At 39.6% G+C, this 23510-nt stretch overlaps 1 protein-coding gene across 2 annotated transcripts in view; it reads right to left on the reverse strand.

Annotated features, from left to right (window-relative positions):
• Positions 1-23510, reverse strand: part of NYAP2 (neuronal tyrosine-phosphorylated phosphoinositide-3-kinase adaptor 2) — a 127061-nt gene that overhangs the window by 23987 nt on the left and 79564 nt on the right. For both annotated transcript variants that reach the window (XM_030226890.2, XM_018913056.3), the window contains exons 4-5: positions 12118-12327; positions 3870-3973 (exon numbers count right to left, since the gene is read on the reverse strand). In XM_030226890.2, the coding sequence (XP_030082750.2) occupies positions 3870-3973; positions 12118-12327 (314 nt within the window). The remainder of the gene's footprint in view (positions 1-3869; positions 3974-12117; positions 12328-23510) is intronic.

The raw sequence follows: 23510 nt of genomic DNA on the forward strand, positions 1-23510 counted from the left end.
AGGATGCTAGAATGGACTCTTCCACTTCCCAGGACAGCCTGTTGCTTGACAACTCTTTCTGTGAAGAATTTTTTTTCTGATATGAACAGATGGTATCCTACTGTGTGTAAGTGTTAAAGCAGGTCACTGACCATCACCCTGTGGATTATGGGCCCTTCATTCTGCTCCCTGTGTCCATCTTTCAGCTCAGGGGGTGGTACCTGGAGAAGAGCTGGTCCTGCTATTGAACACTGAGGCAAAGAAGGCATTAAGTACCTCAGCTTTTTCCTCATCCTTTGTCATTATGTTCTCTCTGCCATCCAAAAAGAGGATGGAGATTCTCCTTAGACTTCCTTTGGCTGCTAATGTATCTATAGAAACATTTTTTATTGTCTTTTATGACAGTAGACAGATTAAGTGCTAGTCAGGATTTGGCTCCTCTAATTTTCTCCCTCCATAACCTCATCACACCCTTGTCCTCCTGAGTTGCCTGTCCCTTCTTCCAACTTTCATAAACTCTCTCTTTTCCTGAGTCCCAGCAAAAACTCTCTTCAGACAGTCTGGTCCTCTTCCCTCTTGTCCTTTGGCACTTGAGGATGGCCTGCTTCTGCATGTTTAACATTTCCTTCTTCCCTTTCTTTACAAGGCAATACATCCTATCTAGAATAATTCTCACTACTTATACCTCTCTCTGTAGGATATTTTTATTTAAATTTGCATTTAGGAAATACAGCTATGTGGCACTTTTGTTGCTCAAAAATATTCTATGCTCCTGCCATTATTACAGTTCCAAGCCCCCCACCTGACTTCCTCTGCTACTTCCTTAATTTTTTAAACTTTGTCCTTTCACAGTCAATAACTTCAGTTCCAGGATAAATTTATGTTTATCCTTGAGTTTAAATTGAGATAATTCATGGCTTCATCCAAGGTTGCATTTTGCAACCAACATTTTCCAAATGCCCTCACCATTTCCCAGAATTAAGGACAGAAGGCAGGCTCTCAATCTGGCTCAGCATTTTGGTAAATGCTGGCTGCCCCTACAGTACAGAATTTTTAGTGTTCTCCATCAGAGACCAGCCATATAACTAATCTCTGCACATAAGACATTTCTTCTTATTTTTTGGTGGTCCCTCTACTGCTTCCCATCAATATACCATAGATATATTCTGTGGATACTAACTGATTAATCCTTACCATTCCTACATCAATAACCAAACAAGAAATAAGAAAATAAGGCATAGGGGACTTAAATGACAATAATTACATAATTACCTAATATATGATTGGAATTATAATATAGGTTTCCTTAGATCAGATCAATTTTTAATTACTAAGGATAGTCACTCCTTTGAACAATTGTATTACAAATGATGGGTTTTGAGAACTCAGTTGCAATTTTTTGGGGTTTTTTTATTTATTTTAAATTAAGCATTTTGAAAACCACAACTCTGGGATCCATGAAGATTTGAAAAAATCAATTAACAGTAATCTGCCCTTTCTCAGATTTTATATTCCTGTCTGAATGTTAGCTGTGCCCATCTTATCAGCAAAGAGGGGAATAACATGATACATCTCCTTAATCTTTTGGAAAGTCAAATTTGCTCATTATGATATTGTTAAGGAAAACAGTATCAATACAATCAATAGCCACAACACACAAAAATAGATACCCTGTATGCCACAAGCCAGCAGACTGAGAATGGGCTAAGACCCCAGCTGTTGGAAACACATTTTTTCACCCATCAACCATTATTTGCATATTAAGGTAGAATAGGTGTTGGAAGAACAATCAATGTTTGTATCTGCCTCGGAGATAAGACCTTTGTCATTTCTCTGAAATCAGGCTCAAATCCACACCTTTAAAAGTTATGCTATCATAGTAAATGGCAACATAACAGATGGACAGTAAAAGATTGTCAGCTGGAAGGGAAGACTTAGGGAGAGAAAGCTTGTACTGGTTTTTCTTGTTTTTCATGAAGTCATGACCATACCATACATTATTCAATTAACAAGATCACCTTCCTACAGTCACTTGAAAATTCTTCTTATCTTTGTTCCTTTCTTCTGTATGAATTGAGGTGGATTTTTCCCTCCACAGTTTCAGCGAACCCTGGCTGCAGCTTCTAAGAGGCTCATTATCTCTTCTATCACATCAGCTTCTACTTTCAAGGGTTATTGTTTAGTTCTTAGTATAAACTGACAGGCTAAAATCCGTTCAAAACACCCAAGGTGCCTTTGCCACTGAGTAAACAGCAAAGCATCAGGAGTGCTGTAAAACCCATTCAATCAAAAATATATACTACATGAACACTGGGACCCTGAAAACCTTTGGAAGTACAATTACCCTAATTTCTTCCTTAGATGAAGGAACACTTGATGTGTTATTTAAATGGGCAGTCATTTTGAATCTCCATTATAGATTTGATTTGCTTATGTAAAATATGCTTTAGAAGTGTGCAGGGTTCTCTCAGTCTTCATGTCTGGCAGCACTCAGAAGTAATACAATCATATCAGTTTATACAGGTTACAGAGCTGTAACCTGTACAGACTTGGCTATCCAAATATAACCTTTCTAACAAGTTGCTGGCTGTCTGGAGTGAGTAAATCAACCTTACTTTTGTGGTCTTTGCTTTGGTCGAGACATTATTGGAGCAACTCACTGAGGTACAAACACAGTTATTTGGTTATTGCAAAGCAGTCCTCAGGGAGATTTCCACTCAAACCTCAGTGACATTCAATAGTATTTTGGGGACTAACTCCCTGAAAGCCAGACAAAAATTCTCCATCAAAATAAGGGTGCTTGTGTGTGCATACACAAATGCATGTGCACCTAAATCCATCTGTGCTCCTGTCTCCTTGTGCACACACACCCCACACGTACACACCACTGATGCAGTGCCACAGTGCTTTGACAGAAGCCATTCACATGATGTTTAAGCAAAACCTCTTCTTTCAATTGCTACTCTGTTAGTTCTGTCAAACTAATAATACAGGTCTGTGCAACAAAATGTTACAATATCAGTATTAGCATATAAAATAAAGGTAAGTATAGGTTTCCCACGTCTTTATTTCTTTTCCATTTTCTCTCTATTGGAGAAATTTGCCAAACCCAAACACTTTCTTTTTTTTTTTCCCCATGTGGCAGTTTTGTTTCTGATGACGACAAAAAAGTATCTCTGTTTAATAAAAGGAGATGTTGCTCCTTTGATTTGGTTTTTTTTTTTTTTTTTTTTGATTCCTAACAGTATACAATAAATATAACTACAGTGGACTATTTAATAGTCCTGTAAGCATTACATGGTCTATAGCTGAAGAGAGTCTAGCTGCCTCAACTAAACAAAATCACTTGCTGTAAGAGCAGTTTTCAGGACAGTGATAAATCACAGTGTAATACAATCATGCATTAAGCTCCAACCAGATGTGAGACTGGCACAAATATTAAAGTACAACTGGGCAGAAGTCAAGTATGTACAAGTCATTGACAACATTGGTGTAAGTGCTCTAGACAAGACATTTAAAAGAAATTTACACAAAACCATATATTAAATTTATCAAAGTTTGATAAATTTTAAGACAGTAAAAAAGTACAGAAAGCATGAAAAAAATAAAAAACCCAGCCAGTTCATACTGTACAGTTTTACTACATTTATATTACAGAATGAAGACAGGAAAAGATACAAAGAATTAAGAGCAAAGAAAATTCTGCTGGCTGTGGCCAGCGGAATTCCATTGCCGATGAGAGATGCGCACACACAGATGCACGCACACGCACAGAAAAGAAAGACATAAAGCAAAAGAACCATTTACTGTAACAAATGACAGACAGAGAGGTGGGAACATTTGGCATGTTGCAGCACATGGAGTCATTCCCGATTGGCTAACGATGGTACCTGGCTCGGCTGGAGGTCGCCGGGCTGCCTGAGCGGCGCCACCGACGGAGGAGGCACTCCTGACGTGGATGCGGAGCGGCCCAGCCGGCAACTGGACTTGGACTCTGAAAGGGAGACAGAGAAACACCAGTGAGCAGGAGCAGGGGACTGCTGCAGCAAGCTGAAACATTGTGGATCCAGGAGTCCCTTGAAATGGAGACTCCAGCCTTGGTAACGAGTTAAAGTCTTGGACACAGGGCTGAATCATGAGCAGAAGTTGGAATCAGAAGAGGGATTCAGGCAGGACCCATGCCATGTCCTGGCCTCTTTGCTCTGGCTCTCTGAAGAGCATAAAACAGCAGTCGGGAATACAAAAGAAGCATTCCTGTTTCTCCACTCCCCTGCTCCTCAGCACCTTTTCTACTTCTCATGTAATACAGCAGTGATTAAGGGAGTTACAGAGGCTTCTGGTATCATCTCTCCATCCCAGAGCTGAGGGACGTGACAGCCCAAAGACTGACTGTGCTGAAGGAAAGCATGAAATGCCAGAAAATAAAAGAGGTGTGTAAAAGTGGTGAGGATACTGTCGCACTTGGGGATTTGGAATGACACCAAAAATTCTTGGGAATCTCATGTCAGTAGCAATGAATTGAGAGATATAAAGTAGGACGAAGAGACAAATCAAAGCATCAGCAGGGGCAAAGTCAGTTGCCCAGAATCAAGATGATAACAGAAGCAATGTTTGCCTTAAGAGAAAGTTCCATTTCAGTGAAGAACTTCACAAAAATGACTCAGTTATTTGATTTTACTTCTGCTGCTTTATATGGAGTAATTTCTGAGAAGGTTCCCCATTGATTTCCAGCACAGGTTACTATTGTACACACTGACACGAGGTGACCATGAAGTTCAGGAGGCCTGAATGAAACTTTTTATATCTAAGTCATGCTGACACCCATGTACTACCCAAATGTTCAGCTGGTCTGGAGGAAACTGTCTTTTCCTGAAAAAGGGATCTGCCTGTTTCTGCCCATGAAATTTTTTTGTCCTTACATTTCCTTTATATGGCTGAGGAAGCACCTCTCAGCCTATGACTCTGCTGAGATCAATGTGCTCATTCTCCTCATGTTTCATAAACCTTCTTCCCAACCCTGCACTTGTTTTTTTGTATTTAGTGGGCAAACACTGAAAACTTTTGGACTTACCAGACAGATTTGGTGCAATAGCAGAGTCTCACTTTTCACATTGACAGTGCTCCTTTACCATGAATAACAAGTAATTACAATACCATGCTTCATTACAATTTAAAGAATTTTGAGGTTTTTTAAAAAAGTTAGAAGAATTCCTCCTACTCAATTCCATGTTTTCAAGAAGAAAGGAAGGGCCTATATCTCGTGCAGTTGTGGTTTAGCAAGTTTGTCTCTGAAGCACATCTTTTGCTTGTGTCTGTCTGAAATTTATTTTTTCATGCTGCATTTATACAGCTGCTTTGTCTGTGTTTGTTTTAAACTGATTTCTCTATTTCCTGTGTGGATCTCTAGCATCACTACTGGCCACTTGTTGGGCCACAGCTTAGGTCATGCTGTTAATAGGAAGAAGATTCCTATTGCCAGCATGACCTTAAAATCACTTGGCACACCTTGGAAACTTGAGGACAGCTGGCACATTGCTCCACATACCAGCAACATGCTGAAATGGATTCTTCCACTCTCACTGATGCTTTCTCATTGTAACCTTCAATGCTTATTTTCTTCAGATATTTCAGAATTCAATAGGGTGCGGAGAAGAGCTATCCACTTTTGCTGGAGCACTTAGACCAGTGAAAGCATCTGTATGGGTGAATATTCATCAACTAAATATTAATAGGTTAGTTAACATCCAGCTGGCTGAGCAGCAAAAATATTTATGCTGCTCGCCGAATGCATTATTCAATTCACTCTCTCCTAGTCAGTCTGTAAACACACCACGAGTCAACACAGCCACAGGCACACAGAAAGGAGCAGACTGGCCTCCTCCATAACCTTGCTTTTGTACACAGTCTGCTGGCTTGCTTTTTTTGGACTTGGGCAGTTACTCTGAAGGTTGATTAGGTTTGTTTTTGTTCTGATTTCACACTGTCTGTGTGCCAGATTTCTGACTGTTCCTTTCAGGAATATAGATTTAATAATGGATCTCATTATTATATCTCATCTCTCATCTCCTGGAATTCTGCTGGGGTTCCAGAAAGGACAAGAATTGGGGTATTTTCAGTTGTTTTTCTCTACTGCTAAGTAAAGATTCTGTTTCTTCTGTGACAAGCAGAATCAGACACTCAGCACATAAAAACTCCAAGACACTGTCTGACTATGCTTCTGAATTATTTTCTTTGCTCTAGGAAAGCAGAAAGAAGTGTCATAATTTCCAATTTGGATCTATGAGCAACAGCAAGAGATTACCATTTCCTTGCCAAAGAGACTCCTTTCATCTGGCATCAAAGAAATAAAACCTATCACACAGAGATGAAGTATTAGTTCCTTTATCTCCCTGTAATATATGTTCCAGTATTGAGGAAACTATTGTGATTTCCATGGTGATCCTCACCAAAAGGTGCTTCAGACATGGCTCCATCCAGCTTTTTTTTTGTCTCAGTGGCAATATTTTTAGACCAAATAAATACTGTATTCTACTGTAATTAGTGGTCTGAGTAACAGCACACCACTTGGGGGAAAAATAGTCCATAAAGGTCTGTTCTTTAAGTGCTGCACAACTCACTGCTCTGTATTCTGCAGCATCTTATTTTTCAGCTATGGGCAGATTATTTACTCTGCTGGGGCTATGTGGGGCTTTCCTATTTAATGCCAAGAACCTTATAGGAAAAACTACTGCTAGCAAATATCAGGGATGGTTTCTAGCATTTAGAAATTCATGTTTATCTCTTGTGGATGATACTGAGACAGCTCAGTATTAACATCTGAAATGAGTAGTCTTGGACATCTTGAAAAGTTCCTTAGTGACAGAATTTCATGGTGTGGAGCTGAGTTCTATCAGCCATTGTGAGAGGCACATGGGGAAGGCTCTGTAGGCCAGGGGATGCAGGGCATGTGAGCAGCCTTTAGAGATGCCCCTTGCAATCAATGGGCAGCATAAGGTCTGAATTCAGCAGATTCCTGGGGGTAGCCAGAAGGCTGTGAAATATTATGCATGAAAACATTCATAAAATTCACTGGTGTATCTGGAAATTTAGTGGTATTATTTTGCACATCTTCAAATGTTGCATCTCTCACAGTGACATGGTGTGAAAAATGCACTGCAGGTCTCTGGGAGCCAGGTGCAGTGTAGTGCTAGGAGGGCACACTGGGTCTCAGTCCCCTCTATGGCACCCACAGTGGCCATAACACTCAGAGAGTGGAGTGGGACCACAGCCCCCTAACACCAAACCCACAGGCAGAATCAGCTTCAATGGGCAGAGCATCACTGCACTCTTGGGTTTAAACTCAGTCTTGACAGCACCAGGAGGGTTACAGGTGGAACCAGGCAAGCATTTAGTTCCAAAGGGCAGCATTAAGGATGAGAATTTTAGGAGAGACTGTGCAACACAGAAATACAGGCTTTCCAAACACAAATAGGATTGCCTTAAAGTATTGTGTATTTAATTATGTGTCCAAGCACTCATATAAATGGCTGGTTTTCCAAAACTGCAGGGGCTGCCAGCATGGCTAAAGATGTAGAGGCTTGGCTGATTGTATTTGGGACATGGGGTGTTGTAGGATTTTCCTCAATAATGCACAGTGCTGAAATGCCACAAGATTTTATGGAAATATTTTCAATCAGTTTTATACCAACGTGCTATGGCTTTCTATATTCTCCAGAAATACAACAACCCTTCACGATTTTTATTTTTGGATCTTAATGGGAAGAGTTCTTTATCCATCCAAGGAAACCTTCATTCTGCCTATCCTAATCTTAATTCAAAAAAATGCTCTGGCTGTCACTTACATTGGAGTAGCTTCTTATCCTGTCACAGTCTCTTCTTTGCACATGAAAAGAGAAATATTGCTTATTTGCTACAGCTGCCAAGAAATGCATTTTGAATTAAACAAGGCGATGTGACAGGCTGGGAGCAATCACATAAAAAAAAAAAAAAAAAAAAAAAGAAGAAGAAGAAGAAGAAAAAGAAAGCATGTATGCTGGAAAAACACATCACACCAAGTGTCTTCATACTGGCCTAAAAAGAGATGAGTAAGCTGAAATACTACTTGAAGTTATGAAACATTATGGTGCAATAAACTATATGGTATTTTGCTATCTAAAAAAAGAATTTAGCAATTTGCTATTGGCAGAAACCAGTTAGTGCTAAAATATCACAGCAGCATATCAAACTGAACAGTTTTCACAAGGGGAGCACTGAACCTGTGGAACTCAGTGTTACCAGATATCCAAAGGTCAAAAGTTTAGCAAAGTCTCAAACCCAAGTCAGGCAGTGAGCAAAACCATGTCTGGAAAGGAACCCCCTGTTTGGGCTTAGGGGATATTTTGCCCAAAGGGAAAAGCTGTTAGTGGAATATACTTTGTATCCTGAAATATGGGTGTTTATTTTCTTTGTAAAGCTTTTGTTGTAGGATTTGGCTGTGTTTGTTTTCTATTTCCTGGCTTCTTTGAAATACAAGTAAGTGTTTTGTATCTTTATTCAGGTTTTTTGTGTGTGTTTTTCTTACACCTAGGCAATATTTTTACTCCAGTCAGAATTGGTGTGATCCCACATCCTGGAGGTCTCACAGCAGGACCATGGGCATTGGTGGGATGCCCTCAGTGTGCAGTTCCCAGTACTGCTCATTTCAATACAGGTGACAGGCACTGCTTAGGGGAGCCTGTGAGCAGAGAACTTGAATGACCAGTGCAAGGTCTGGGCCTCCTGGGCAGTAACCCAAAACCCCAGCATCAAGTTTTCTTCATGTGGAGAATCCTTGTGGGTTTAGGAGCACAGTGATACTGACTGTGAGGAGAAAATGTAGGGGTTTGTGGCACAGACCTGGCTGGCATGAACTGACTTCTTGCTGCTATTCCCTTCTTACACCAATGGAAGCATCTTGTGCCTTAGCCTTTCCAGGCTTTGCCCCATTCCCAAATAGATGAACTTAAAATATTCATTGCTTTTGGAAATCAACAATGATGGCCAGTAATTCCAATGAAGGGTGGGAATTTCCTCCCTTCTGATTACCAACAATCTTTTTCAGATGGAATATTTATGGCTGGCTGAGTGACAAGCTGGTGGCAATTCAAAACCAGGATGCAACGTAGTTTCTGAGATTTTAAAGGCAGGGCAGTGCCTGTCTCCAGCAGCAGGTGGCAATGCAAAATGCTTCTTTGTTGCAGTTAGGAAAAAAGCAGCAACATTCCAGAAAATGCTCTTCAAGTCTCCTGGAGTGAAGTTATACAGATTCTGTATTTCAGATTGTGTTTGGCTGTTCATTATAATTGCACTGACTTTCCTAAAAGTCAGCATGCCCCCAAATCACACTGCTTTCCATAAGAAATTATAGGATGCCAAGAAACAGAAAGTGCCCTTGAAAAATTCTGTCACAGAACAATCAGGCACTAGAGACAGTGATAACTGTGTGCAGCTGACAGCTCAGGCTCTTTGAACAAAATGGACAGAAAGCTCAAGATTCTGTTTGGAGATGGCTCCTTCTCCCTCTGGTCTTACCAGCAGTTTCAGAGTTGTGGAGACCCCACCAAAAACCAGTGTTTTCACTCAGGTATTTGGCCAGGCCACCCCAGTTCCCAGCTGGAGCAGAGTTGCCTGATGAGTGCATGTGGGAAGTTTATTCACAGCCTTTCTCTTTTGCAGCAGAGCAATTCAACCCCATTTAAAATTTTTATTTCAATACTGCCATAATAAATGCCTGTACCAGTGTGAACTAGGAGGCAGGTACCAAACTGCAGTGTTTCAAGGACATGTCTGCACACACACAAAAAATGTAGCCTTTTTTCTGTTATCTATGATGCTGCAAAGAGAGCAACAGCAGTGGTGACTGTACTGGGGACTGGTTAGATTTTATTTGAGGTAAATCTAAGTTCTAATTACTAGTGCAAAATTACTTTATCTCCTTGACTCCAGAAAGCATTTTTATTCATGTGAAAGTATTAAATCTCTCTTCTTGCATTCTGTTACAGTTTTAATTTAATTGCAGAGAATGAGCTGTTCAGTTCATGTGCAAGTTCATTGAGGAGAACTGCGTACAGCATTCTCAATGCAGTGCCCCACCAAGTAAAGGTAAAACATGTTGCTCAGGCAACAGCAAGAAACATAGGAAAATATATTCAGGGTAGATGAGAGGCAATATTCATCAAGTGAAATATCATAAATCTGCAGGGAAAGAAAAGTCATAATCAGCTCTCAGAATTTAATCATAGAAAGGAGTCAAAATTCAGCCAAGAAAATAAAATTTTTCTTTGACAGTCCTAGCAATGTAAGACAAAGTCACAGTTAACTAAATCAAGGCATGATTCAACAACTATTACAGTTTGCTGATGCCAAATGGAGACTGAGGCCAACATGTTTTGTCTGCTTTTGGAGATCGACCAACTCCTTAAAACTGCTGCAGAAATGTTGGACAGCAGTGGTATATTTTGCTAAGAGCTTACTCTTCAATTTTAACTTCTTTACTACTCTGGTGTATAATGTCATCTAGCAAAACTGAAGAGATTTTGGTCTTAATTATTGGATGCCCCAATACTTTGATCTGGTAGCTTTAAACCCATCCTTTCACCTTCATTAGCACAGATGATGGTCTAAGACACTGGGGACAGAAATTTTACCAAAAGCTATGAGCTTATCTGTAAAATTCACACCTTCCAGGAAGCTTTGTAAGAAGAGACAAGTAAGGAAATGGCAGTAGCACAAAAAAGACCTGTGCTAGAGTCATAAGTTTTGCAGAAAAGTCACTTTCACTGCACCAGGAAGGACTGTTTGAGGGGTCTGTAGCAAGCAAAGCTGGACTACATGATTGCTGCAAATGACATTTCACATCAGCAAAGACTCTTCAACTTATACACTGAGTTTCAGGTGTCATTTTCAGCAATTCAGGGACAATGTGAGTCCCATTATCACCCAGGGAAGCAATGCTCTGGGTGAGCTGTGAACATCTCTGCTCACTCAGCAGTGTAAACACTCCTAGCTGCCACTCACTGCCCAGCAGATCTCTCAGGCAGGAATGATTTCTTGTCTGAGCAGCTCATTCCTGCTCTTATACTTACTGAACATTGACCAAGAGGCTTCAATACTAGACGTGCCAACTGTCCTTAAAGGGGATATTTCTCACAGTCCACCTAATAAGCAATAAAGTTACTCTTTTATGAGAGCTGTCAAATCTCAAAAGTACCAATACTATACTTGTGCAAGGGCCATAGATATCTCCTTATAGATGTCTATTCATTTATCAGTTCCATTTGTCTTAGTCAATTTATAAACAAGGCTGCATTATAATGCCATGGTTTATGGCAATTTACTATTTAATATGTAAACATTTTTGAATAATAAAATGAATAGGGGTGTAGAGGGTGATCTTGTCCCCCAATAAGTTGCAGCTGTTTCAGTTGCTGAAGATTGGAGGTGGGCCTGATCTTAACAGGCCACACCTGTAATCAATAAGAACTAGTGCTATATGAGAGTAAGGAAAGAGGAGTGAGGAGAGTCAGATTACTGTGAGGACCTGGAGAAGTCAGTGTGTAGAGGAGCTGCCTGTATCAAGAAGTTATGAAGCTCTGATAATATGAAATCCTCATATTATGATGATGATAGAACTCAAGCTATCTAAGACAACGTAGGGGTTTATCTGAGACTTCTGAAATCTGTAGTCACTTTTCTAGAAATTTCTATACAAGCAGAAAGCAAAGGCTGCCTGTGTCCTGTCCCTGTGCCCTTCAGTAAGACAGCCTTGCTTCTGCAAAGTGTATTTTTGTTACTTTATGTGATGCCTGAGCTTATGAACTTCCTGAGGTGCCATCCTAGGATTGTCTTTGCCTTTTAAATGTCAGATGGAATCCTTTACTTCTTTTAAAGTAGATGGCTAACATGTTTACCTGCTTCTATTCCATGCCCCCATCCTAGCTGTTCCAGCACAGAGCACAAGCACAGCACAAGCCTTATTAGTGCAGCACTCAATGGGCAGGGCCAAATCTAGAAGATATTTAGAATCTAAAGAATCTGGATGCTTCCTACACCAGTGTTATCTTTAGACTCTTCATCTCCCAAGGAGATTCATGAGGTCTTCCTGTGCTGTACGCGACATACCTGAGCTGTTGCCTCCAGCCAGCATGGTCGGGCTGACAGAGGATCTCCCCAGCCTGCTGGACACCATGGGGGGGCCTGGTGTTCCATCCCATTCCTGAGCTTTCCCTGGCTCCCTGGAGGAAGCTGTCCCATGATGTCCTCTCTCTTTGTTTTCCAGCTTTGGTAGTGGTTCAGTGCTGTGGCTTCTGATCTTCAGCTCATCTAGTGGCTCTACAAAATACAAGAGTGCACATTTCATTATAGAGTAACTGCTAATCATCCACATCATGCAATAATAGTTTGAAAAATACTTCATACCTATCAATCAAAACTCCTTTTAGGGCAGTTGATAGCATAGTTTTACCATCTAGGCCAAACCCATAGGTTTCAGTATACTTTTTAATTATTAAAAGCACACACCATGAAGCAGATGGATAAAATGTAACATTTCTGTTACAACTTTCATATGCCAGCAAAATAATTTGGAAAATGGTTCCCTACCAAATTGTGGTTTATTAAAAATTTATAGAAATATTTGAAATCTTTTCAGCTGTCATTTCATTAGGAACAAGTTCTTCTTCAGGCACTTTCTAAGGAAGCTCTTTCCTAAGGCAATATTATGCAAGCAACATATCTGTACTTCTCATAAGCTTTAATAAAAGCACACAATCCACCAAACAAAACAGCACAAATCCATTTTGGGTGTGCCCAGCACCATAACCTAGGAAATGAAATTGCAGTTGGTTGGAAAAGCCTTGGAGTCAGAAAATTACTTTCTGTTTGAAACACCACAAGTCAATGAAAAGAGGAGCAATTCAAAACACAGTTGAATGATTTTTTCAAGTGAAGCAGTGATGTCTGCTTTCTTCATGGCTGGTGATTTTCTGTTCTTTTCTCAAGACCTCAATTTCTTTTCTTGCAGGTTGAGCAATGCATGGAGAAAGAATTAATTCCTGCTCTTTCCCATCTGTAGCTATGAAAAATTCACATGGAAAACTAGATACAGAAGAAACATTAGATTGCTCTTTAGTTGTAAGAGCTAATTACTGTGCTACTCAGTTATTCAAAGCTGCTGTTTAGCTCCTTTTGAAAAAAAGATCAGTTTGGAATTTTATATCTCAAACCAAAAGAGATCCTTACATGATACACTCAGTTCTAGTCACACAGATTTATTAATCCACCCCCTGATGTACCCTAATTTCTGTATGTACCTAAAGTATTGAAATCCACATTTGATAGAGATAACAATCTTCCCTTGAGCTCTTTGTCACAAACTTTTAGTGGCTTCAAGGGACTTTGGAAGATTTGAGAGAGCCAAGCAAACGCCAGGAGCCATAGAGAGGAGATGCCAGCAGTTCCCCGAGAGACCTGTGCTGAATGGCAGGGCAGGATTTAGAGTCTGAGCTGCCACTTCCTCTCCCAGTCATCCCCATGGCCAGGAACTGGGACTGTTCAACCACTCAGATGATACAGTCCCAGGAAAGGACCACATTCAAATCACTTTGATTTGCCTGTGGCTCAGTACCCCACTGATTGTTCCTGTGGTACAGCATCAGGGGAAGATGCACTGCTAGACAGCTGTGATGGGCAGAGACCCCACCCAAGCACAACATTGATAAAATCTCACCTTGTTTTGGGTTCTTTGACATTCCAGTCTGCAGGTGACCTTAATGAGCTACAACCCAGTCAGCCTGGGGTTTCCTCAATGAAACATCATACAGGGGACAGGTAAAAATATCTAACTGGATATGCAGTGCAAGATGTAATCATTAGTGTATTTTGTTAATTACAATGGGTTAATTGTACAATTAAATGCTGAGGCTATCTTACCACAGCCTTCAAGTAGTAACACTGCGTGAGAAAATGATTAAACTACCCCAGGCTGGGGTGAACCATAAAATTTTTGTATTCTGTAAAATTTATGTGACAAAGACCTTCAAAACTCAAGCGTCTTCCATGAACTTCTAAGTCACCTACCTACTTTAGTCTATGCAAAAAGACCCTGCAGTGAAAATCCAAAGTGTTTGTTTTTCCCAGCTGGTAACCCCAGTAGGGTACAAGGCTGAGTAACAGTCTGTATCAATAGAACATGACATCTGCCTTTCAGGGACCTTTGCTGGGAGATGTCGGTGACACAGATCTGTCTGAGACTGCACAGAGAGACCTGCTAATACAAAGAGCCGTGCAAAGAGAGGGAGAGCCCAAATTATTACCAGGATTAGAACTGTTTCAGTTGACAGCATCGAGCTATCAAAAATACTGATGTGTTTTCTCACATAACAGATGCATGCAATCATATGTGATTTTTTTTTTCACACCAATAACATTCACTTCTTTAAGATACTACTTATCTGGGAAAAGGAAAGATAAAAACAAAGTTTCAAAATTCTTTGGAAATGCACACAATTGTCTTTCTCACTAGTACAGGATGGTGTCTAGATTACAGTTTATTCTTCACAGCAAAATGAAGAGAAAGCCAGAAGACTAGAATGGGTTTTTAGAAAGCAAGAATTGGGCCCTCCAAGTGCCCTACCAAATTAATGCATCATTCAATAGAGTTAATTTACTATGTCATCCAGCTGCTCTTGGAAATGCTGTGACTACCTTAGTGAAACCCTTCTCTGTATGTGCCTCATTGACACTACTTGAACACCTCCCCTTGAAATTTCACACACACAGAGTCAGCCCTTGTCACACTGGAAATGCTCTGGCTGAGTGTGGAGCTAAGGATTTATCTACTTCAGTTTACTTAACAGAGAAACATTTGTACTTGTTGCCTGATAAAAAAGATTTGTGCATTCTTAGTTTTTACTGTCAGCTGAATCAAAGCACAGCTTTTGCAACCAGCTGGAAACTGTGGAACTATTCAGACTAAATAAAGATTTGGTTTATAGTCTAATTTTTTATAAGGTGTAGAAAATCAGTTTTCAGCTGGCTGTCTAGACTTTGTAAATTTACATTCCACTATCCTTTCTTGGGGATTTTCAGTTCACAGTTTATCTATAAAGCAATATATCCTAAAAATGAAAAGCAGATTGAAACAGATTATAATGTCATGTAGCCCATCACAGGGCCTGAGTCATTATTATTTGGTGATCATTATCAGTAACAATGATACACAGACAGAAAACAACATGTCAGTGTTTTCCGTAGTTTTCTGTAATATTACTTTCCAGGTCACTTGCAAAAACAGAAAAAAAATGAAGAAGGAAATTATTGCCTCTCTTTTACTCAAATATTTTGGGGAGAAGTTTAGAACAATTTCAGCTTCTTTAATAAATGTCAATGGGAATCATACTCAAACTCAATCAAAATAAATTAAAAAATCACTCTGCTACTTCTTGGTAGACTGAAAGAACACTTCAGTTCCAATGTGCCCAGGACAGCTCCAGAAATGCAGAATGCTCCCCTGCCAAATGTCAGCCCATCCCTGGCCCATTTGTTGACTGTGCCAGCCACTTGGAGGTTTTATCATGTCAACCACTCCTTGCTGCAAATGGAGCAAGCCAAGTGGCACAAGTGGTTGTGTCTCATACGAGTACATTCCCTGCTCCACGTTTTGGCTCCTGCAGCCTGGCACAAGGCACAGAGGGCAGAACACACCTGTAGCTCCCTGTGGGGTGGGGATCTTATCATCCCCTGAAAAGCAAACCAGGATATTTTACACAAAGTAACCCTTTATAAAAGCTACAGCAGGACTTAAATGGCCACTTTATCCCTATTGATCCCATCCTGAAAACAGGAACTCTTACCAGTCAGATTTATCTATGTGTACAGAGACACAGCTGAAAGGTAACAGCAGATGCTGCACAGCTCTTTTTAATTTTTTTTTATTTGGGAAGTGCAGAAACGTAGGTTGGATTCAGGTTATCTTTGCTGTTAAAAACCTTAATTTGGAGGTGGGAAATGCCAAAGCTCAGTACTATGCTGGGAGCTCACTGAGTCATATGGTGGCCTCCAGAAAATCTTTTTGCAGTCAAGTGCTACTTTGTAAATAGCTGAAATTACTATGGAAAGCAACTTTATTGTTCAATAATTCTTCCACCAAAATGGTACATAAAAACGTAAATTTCAATAAATAATTCACTGCTTTAAATATTTATGGACACAGTTGGTTAAACTGCCATAAAGGCACTCAAATGTTTCAAGCACTTTCAGCTGTCATGGTATTTCAATATGTAAAGATATGCATTTTTTTATTTATTTCACCTGAATCTCAGACTTTTCCATTTAAAGTATAAGATGGATAAAATCTCCTATAAACTATATATTATACAGATAATTGTAAAATATCTTTCCCCTAGGAAAGGTCCCCTAATAGGTGTGTACTAGGCAAGGCTGGCACGTGAGCTGTGGTACTTGAAAACCTGGAAATGCTAAGGGAAGTGAGAAACAGAATCAGTTGTGACTTGGAACTAAGAAAACTGAAATTACAGCTACAGAAAACATCTTACCCAAAAAGTTATCATTCAAATAAGTATAACTCTATGGCCAGTCTGCCACTCTGTTCTTAAACACACATTAATTTCAGGTCCATGTGGCTTCTTAGTGCAATGCTAAGTGATACATGGCAGAACCTTTATTACTACTTGGGGTTTGGGGGAAAAAAGAAAAACAATTGTCTTAAGGAACTTAAAATGAGGATTGCTCTCTGCCATCTCTCAGCTGTGAGCTGAAATGTATAAACTAATCCATACATTATTAATTTATTCCTTTTTTCCCTTTGTGTTTGTTATAAACCTAAATAAATAATATATCACTCTAGGCAGAACTCACATACTGGGGAAAGCAAATGGTCTAAGATTCAGCAGTCACATACAGGTGCAAACAAACTCATTCAGGATGGGGTTTAGATGGGAGCCAGAATTCCTGATCTCCTCCAGCCTGGACAGATCAGTGCTCACCTCACCTGGCCACAGGGCAGGCAGGGCCCTGGCTGAGGGAGCAGCAGCCCAGAGCACCCCAAGGGCACACCTGGAGAGGGCAGCTGCAGGATGAGACTGCAGCCAGCACGTGTGGGAGGGTCAGTGCTACCTGAGACGTGGCCCAGGAACAGTGTCCCTCCTGCCACTGCTGGCACCTGGGCAGCCTGTCCCTGACTGACCCCTGACCCAGGCACTGCATGCAGAGCAATACTGAGCCTTCCAGAGAACACCAGGGTTTCTTCTCTCTGCATCCCAGGGCTGTTTATTTATCTTTGCTACACATTTAAAAATTAGAGCCACCTTTTAATGGATTTCCTGATGTGCAGTGCTTTGTCTGCTCTGCACAGGTGTAAATTTATCCCAACCTCTCCCAAAGAAAAATAACCAGCTATTAATACCACATGCAAGAAACAGGGATAATGCTCAGTGTTTCAGCCATAAAAAAAAAGGGCATATTATACTGTCAATGAAACCCATAACCTCATCTTTATTAACTATAGTGGTTTGTCTATTCTGACTTCATCCACTTGCTAATTAAGCAGAAGTTTGCTTTGCATATCAATTTTTAATACCCCTTTTTTACAGTTAAGTGAGAGCTGTGGCAGCCAGCTTGTTCAATTAAAAGCAGCCCTGACCTAGTTCCATGCAAAATCAATAGAAAGTCTGAAATTCTCACAAACCACCTAACATTTAGGGAAGACATGGCTGAACTTCTCCTTGGTGTTCATGGAGCATGTTTCTGTGAACAGTGTAGGGCTTTTTTTGTTTTATGTGGTGAAATCCAAAGGAGATCATATCAGTCTGCTACAGACAGCCAAGGGAGGAGAAGAGGGATTGCTGAGGATTTTCTGTGGCTGTCCCAAACCTGCTAAGTGTGCAATCCTGCTTAGGAAAACAAGACAGGAAAAGAAAAAGCCACAGTACAACTGAAGACTAATAAAAGAAGGGGCAGATTTATAGCAAAATATTTATACCATAGAGTCATCAACCAAGGCTTCAGAATAAAAATAGTCAATGAAAATTATGAAAGTTATGATCTGGTTAAAAAAATATAATGGAATTCTTGAAGTTTCAATAAAATTCAGCTGGTGGCATTAGTCCCTTTAAAGAAAAATTTTTAAAAATTCACCATTGTAAGACATATTCAACATTATTTGATGTCCTACAGTAAGAGGAAAAATCCTCTTGTAAATTGATTGAAATAAAGGAAAACTCTTTTTACTATTAAATGAGGAGAGGCATTTTTCATTCCTGGAAATGTTCAAAAAAATGAATGGATATGGCACTAGTGGAGATTATTTAATGTTGAACATGGTGGTGGTGCTGGGCTGACAGTTGTAACTGTCTTAGAGGTCTGTTCCACCCTTAATTCTAGGATTCTGTGATTGATCCAAGATGATCATATTTTGGCATATATAACAGAAGTGATGACAATCACCTGTTTCCAACAGGGCCATCATTATTTCTTAATTATTCACTCTGTGCTTGATCTTTTAATTGTGCCTGTTCTGCAGCAAATCATATCACAGCTCCATCATCTGACCAAAGAGGCCACATCTGGAAGATATGCACTGTACAGATGTACTACCAAAGCAAATAAAAGCAGTGTCCTGGGACTCTCAACATTACATCAAATGGCAGTCTATTAACAAGTTTTCTCCTTAATTTAGACTAGTCACAATAACATAATTAAGCAGAACACTTTATTATGTGACATTCACTACACTTATCTTTTTTATCATTTTCCTTTCTGACCTTGGAATGCTGGAAATTGGTGACTTGGACTTAGAAAAACCTTAACAGAAGTCTGTGTCTTCTGGTACCTTTTTGGGCAAAAACTTAATTACAATAAGTCAAAGTGAATTCTGTTATTGCCTTTAACAGAGCAAGGGATTTCCCTGCAGCAGTTATCAGCCAGGGCTAGCCAGCCATGCTGATTCACATGAATGTATGGATCAGAGGGAGCTGCAAACATTTCTCTTACAAAGTTTGTGCTCCCAGATCTACTGATAATCCAGGCTGTGCTTTCAATTAAAAAACTAAATGTGTGCACAAACATTTCATACCCATAGGTGGGTATGAACAAGGTCCATGACTGTTTGCAGCAGATAGGATTTAAGCAGGAGAAGGAAGGAGCCTGAAAAGTCTAAGTGTGGCAGGCTTGTGAAATTTTGGTTTCACTGCCATTAGCCTTGGGCTGATTAGCAACACACATTGCACATAAGCACAGACTGCCATGCCCACCCTAAACTCTATAATGATCAAAGAAACCTCTGTTAATGAAACCTGTAATGAAACTGTGAAAATCAGTCTCTGTAAAGGTGGCCCAACAGTTACCTGGCACTTGATTTGAAAGGATGGTACCTACTCTCACTAAAAGGCTCTCCTTCTCAGCCCCATTCATTTCCCCTCTCACTCATTCTGTTATTCAGGTTCTTAAAATACACCCCTGATCTTTGAATGAGGACACAATGGTTTGATGGGTCCTGCACACATCCTAGCACAGTATGGCAAGAAATCATACGGCAAGAGTGAGCCAAAAGAGCTGAAGTATAGAGACATTTAAAGAAAAATGTTTTGTAGAAAGTTCATGACCTTATGTTTCAAAGCTTCACTTCAAAAACATCAATCTTTCATAGAAGTCCTGACTATATTAAACTTGTCAACATTCTTTTGTCACATTTTCTGCTGAAAAACAGCCTTTGAACTCTTTCAGGAGTTTGAATGTAAGGTTTTTCCATTTTCCGAACACTTTAATTTCTTCTAAAGAGTATGTTTTTATCCAGATTCAGTTGTAAATGTCAGTCAGAAAATGAAGATATAGTAAAAGATATGGATTGTGGAAAGTGGGGACAGAAACTCCCCTTTTTGCATGTGCACATAAAAATATCCATTTCAAAGCTGAAGTGAAAATTAATTCTTTCCTGGCTATTTTGTCTAGGGTTTAACTAGCTGTATGAAAAACATTTTTATTAATGCATTTCTCTTTATTGGCTTCATTAATGAATTAAAAAATTTGCCTTTCATTATTAGAACACAAATGCCAGTTGCACAGCTCTTCTTTCATCCAGTATGTTACCTCTAAAAGAGGATCTTGACATTTCCTGGACACTGACCTCATCTAAATTTTGCCCTCTCTTACAGAGCCAGGCACAAGCACCTAATGCTGCTGTGCAGCCTCTGTGCCTGGCTCTAGGTCGGGATCCCAAGAAACTTTTGCTCTGCAAGTAAATGCTTAAGATTCCTCCCTGTTTCAGGATGAAACCTTTGTGTCATTCTGGCTTTATATGCATTTTAACAGAATTAATTATTAGAGATCCTCCCCACTTTCTAATTATAGGTTTCATTTTGTGAACTGGTTTTATTCTTGCTAGAAAAGCAACTGTGAAGCCATGCCAGCCCAGACTTCCGATACTGAGGAAATCAGTAGAATTGCAGATGGTCTTGTAACAGCTCTGGCTGATGTCTGTGCTTGCAAGGCCTTACAATTATTGCCTTCACAAGTGTGCAGAGCAGCCACTGTGGCTGGCACAAGGCTGTGTCTCTGATACAGCACATGCAAACTACATACAAATCACACAAACAGTGCTGGAGCAGTAAACTAGCAACAGATTTCCTGGAAGAAGGTACTTTTTGAGTCATGAATTCAAATTCACACACAAAAATAAAGTAATTGCCATCTTCAGTAAAATTAAACACACAGCTTCTCTCTTTCAGATGAGTAGTTACAAGAACAATGGCTCTCCTTACTCATTCTTCAATGCCAGATAAAGTGCTAATTGCATGTTACTGTTTTAACAATAAAATAATTATTAGGAATGGATAATTCTATTCAAAGGAGTGAAAGGAACATGAACCTTCATATCAAATTGAATGTAAAGGAACCTGATTCTTTAATATGCACGATTATCCTCACAATTATTTCCCCAGCGTTCCTGTACTTTTCACCTTATCTATACCTAGCATGTTTGTACACCCCAGCAATTTCATCGATTGATATTTGAGTCATTTACATGTATAACCTAAATAAAATAATTTCTAATGCTTAGACTTTTCTTATTACTGATAGAGTCTTGGAAGGCTGAGAGAAAATTTCAGGGGAAGCACATGTACGTCTCCTCCATTAAGAGCCCAAGACTGGTTATCAGAATATTATTTCTTCTCCCAGGCAACTAATGAAATTAAATGAGGAAATGGCCTCAAACTGGACCAGGGGAACTTCAGGTTGGACATCAGGAAGAACTTCTTCACTGAGAGAATTGTCAAGCATTGGAACAGACTGCCCAGAGAAGTGATGGAGTTACCATCCCTGGGAGGGTTCAGGAAATAACAGTCTATGGTTTGTTTGGCAAGGTGGTGTTTGATCACAGGTTAGACCCCATCTTGAAGGTCTTTCCCAACCTTAGTGATTCTATGGGTAGATTAGATAATACACTGAAAAAAATGTGCAGCATAGCATGTGTTCATTCACTACTCAGTGTTTCTATTATACACTGCAACATTCTAGAAGCCAAAATACAGAGTGGTTTTGCAAGGAACAGCAGACTAGGATAAAAAGAATCATAATTTATAATGGGATCCTCTGAAGTAGATCTTCAGGGACCTTTGGACTGGGTCTTTAAGGATGGGGTTTAAGAACTTAACTTTTTCAGGCAGGAACCAAATCAGACATGCCAAAAAAATGTGTCCTTTTAAAATGGATAAATAAACCACTCAGCCCAAGATATTGCCAGTGTTTGTTACACAAATCAGTAAGGTAAAACCATTTGAAGAGATATAAAGAGGAGAAATAGCAGTCAGAGATATCAGATTTTGGAAGTGAGGGAATAAACCATGTTCCTCCCTTTACACCCCACAAAGTTCCCACCATCTTCTCTTAAATCACAGATGTTCTACAGCTGTGTCTCTGTAAGAACAGATAAGGCATTTAATAAACCTTTTCCCTTGTAAAGATGCAATAACAGGAGCTCAAGAAACCAATGTATCAGTTTTCAGATAATATGCTGGTGTGCTGGTATTTAATTTAACAGTGACCTCAAGCAGCTCCTCTAGCTATGATCCAGATATTCCAGTTAATGAAGAAAAAATTGCAAGTTTTGTTTGCAAAACTGTTTTATTCTCTTGTGAATAATTTTGAGGAAACTGTTATGATGTGCTCTGTTTGAAACTTGTGCAGTATTTCACAATCCTAAAGTTCACAGCCCTTGGTTCAGTGGTGGTGGTGTGGTCTGGGTGGTTTTGCTTTCTTTTCCTAAACAACCCTGGGATCTCCTTCCCTGTTATTTGGTTTAAGAGACTGAGATACTATCTCTATACACTTGTCTGTGGAAAATGTCAAATGGGGTTCAAAGTGCTTTACACTAAACACAGACCTTCCTACTGATAATCTCTAGTTTTACTTTTAGGACTTAGCAACTAAAAATTCCTTAGAATCCTAATGCAAACAAAATCTGACTCTTAATTCAGAAAAAAAGATTAATTTCCAGGCCCAATACTTTGTTGTAAAGAGAAGTTCTGAAATAGCTGGCAGCTCGTGCTCTCAGGCCACTGGAACTGCCAGCCCAGCCGGCTTCATCCGATGTGTCTGCGCCAACTTCCTGAGTGGAGGACACATAAATAACCCTGTGCCATTCTATTAAATCAAAGCACTTCCATTCTAGCCTTCCTTTTTTTTTTTTTTCCTTAGTTCTTTCATAATAGGACTTGATACCCTACCCTGACACCACATCCCCTGAAAAAACCACAGTGGGAAATTTTAGGAAAATGTATTTAGCAGTTTTGTTGAAGCCAATATATGCTTATGGAAAACATCACCAGATTGAGCATTTCTTGCCATTAAGATTGAGCACCCATAAGTTGGTCATAAATTGTGTGGTCCTGCTTGAAACAGAAAGGCAATAAACTCTCCAGTTCAGCATCCTGCTGTATCACTGCACCATTTTGAATACAAGCTGTTCTAGTCACAAAGGACACATTTATTTTCTTGAAGCCAGAGACACAGATGGTATAAACTGGAGTACCTCTCCCGATTTCAAATAAAAAGCAATGATTTATAAGTGCTGAGGATTTGGTCTAAAGGTCAAGATATTTCTCTGGCTTAGAAAGCACTGTTCAGGGGAGTGGGGAAAATCAATGGCACTTAAAACTGAGAACCTATTATCATTACCCACATCCTTAAGTGCAGCACATGTTCCTCTCCTTATTTACAATATAGTGAACTGGGTGCCAGTAAGTGAATTTAAGGCATTTTTCACCCTCTATTTTTGACAACTTTCAGACATCTCACATCTTTCTGTATGTTAAACATAAAGAGAAAGCCTTTTTCATTTCTTTACCTGGAACCATCTTTTACTTGAAATATAACAGAGAGAGAATAACTTTATCTCTTTTTCACCCCTTACAAGTTTATTTCTTCTTCAGAAAAATAAATTTTATCAAGCAGTCAAGTAATATAAACAGAAGGAATAAATAAATCTGTATACATCAATC

The sequence above is a fragment of the Serinus canaria genome, chromosome 9, assembly GCF_022539315.1.
Source record: "Serinus canaria isolate serCan28SL12 chromosome 9, serCan2020, whole genome shotgun sequence".
Lineage (NCBI taxonomy): Eukaryota > Metazoa > Chordata > Aves > Passeriformes > Fringillidae > Serinus > Serinus canaria.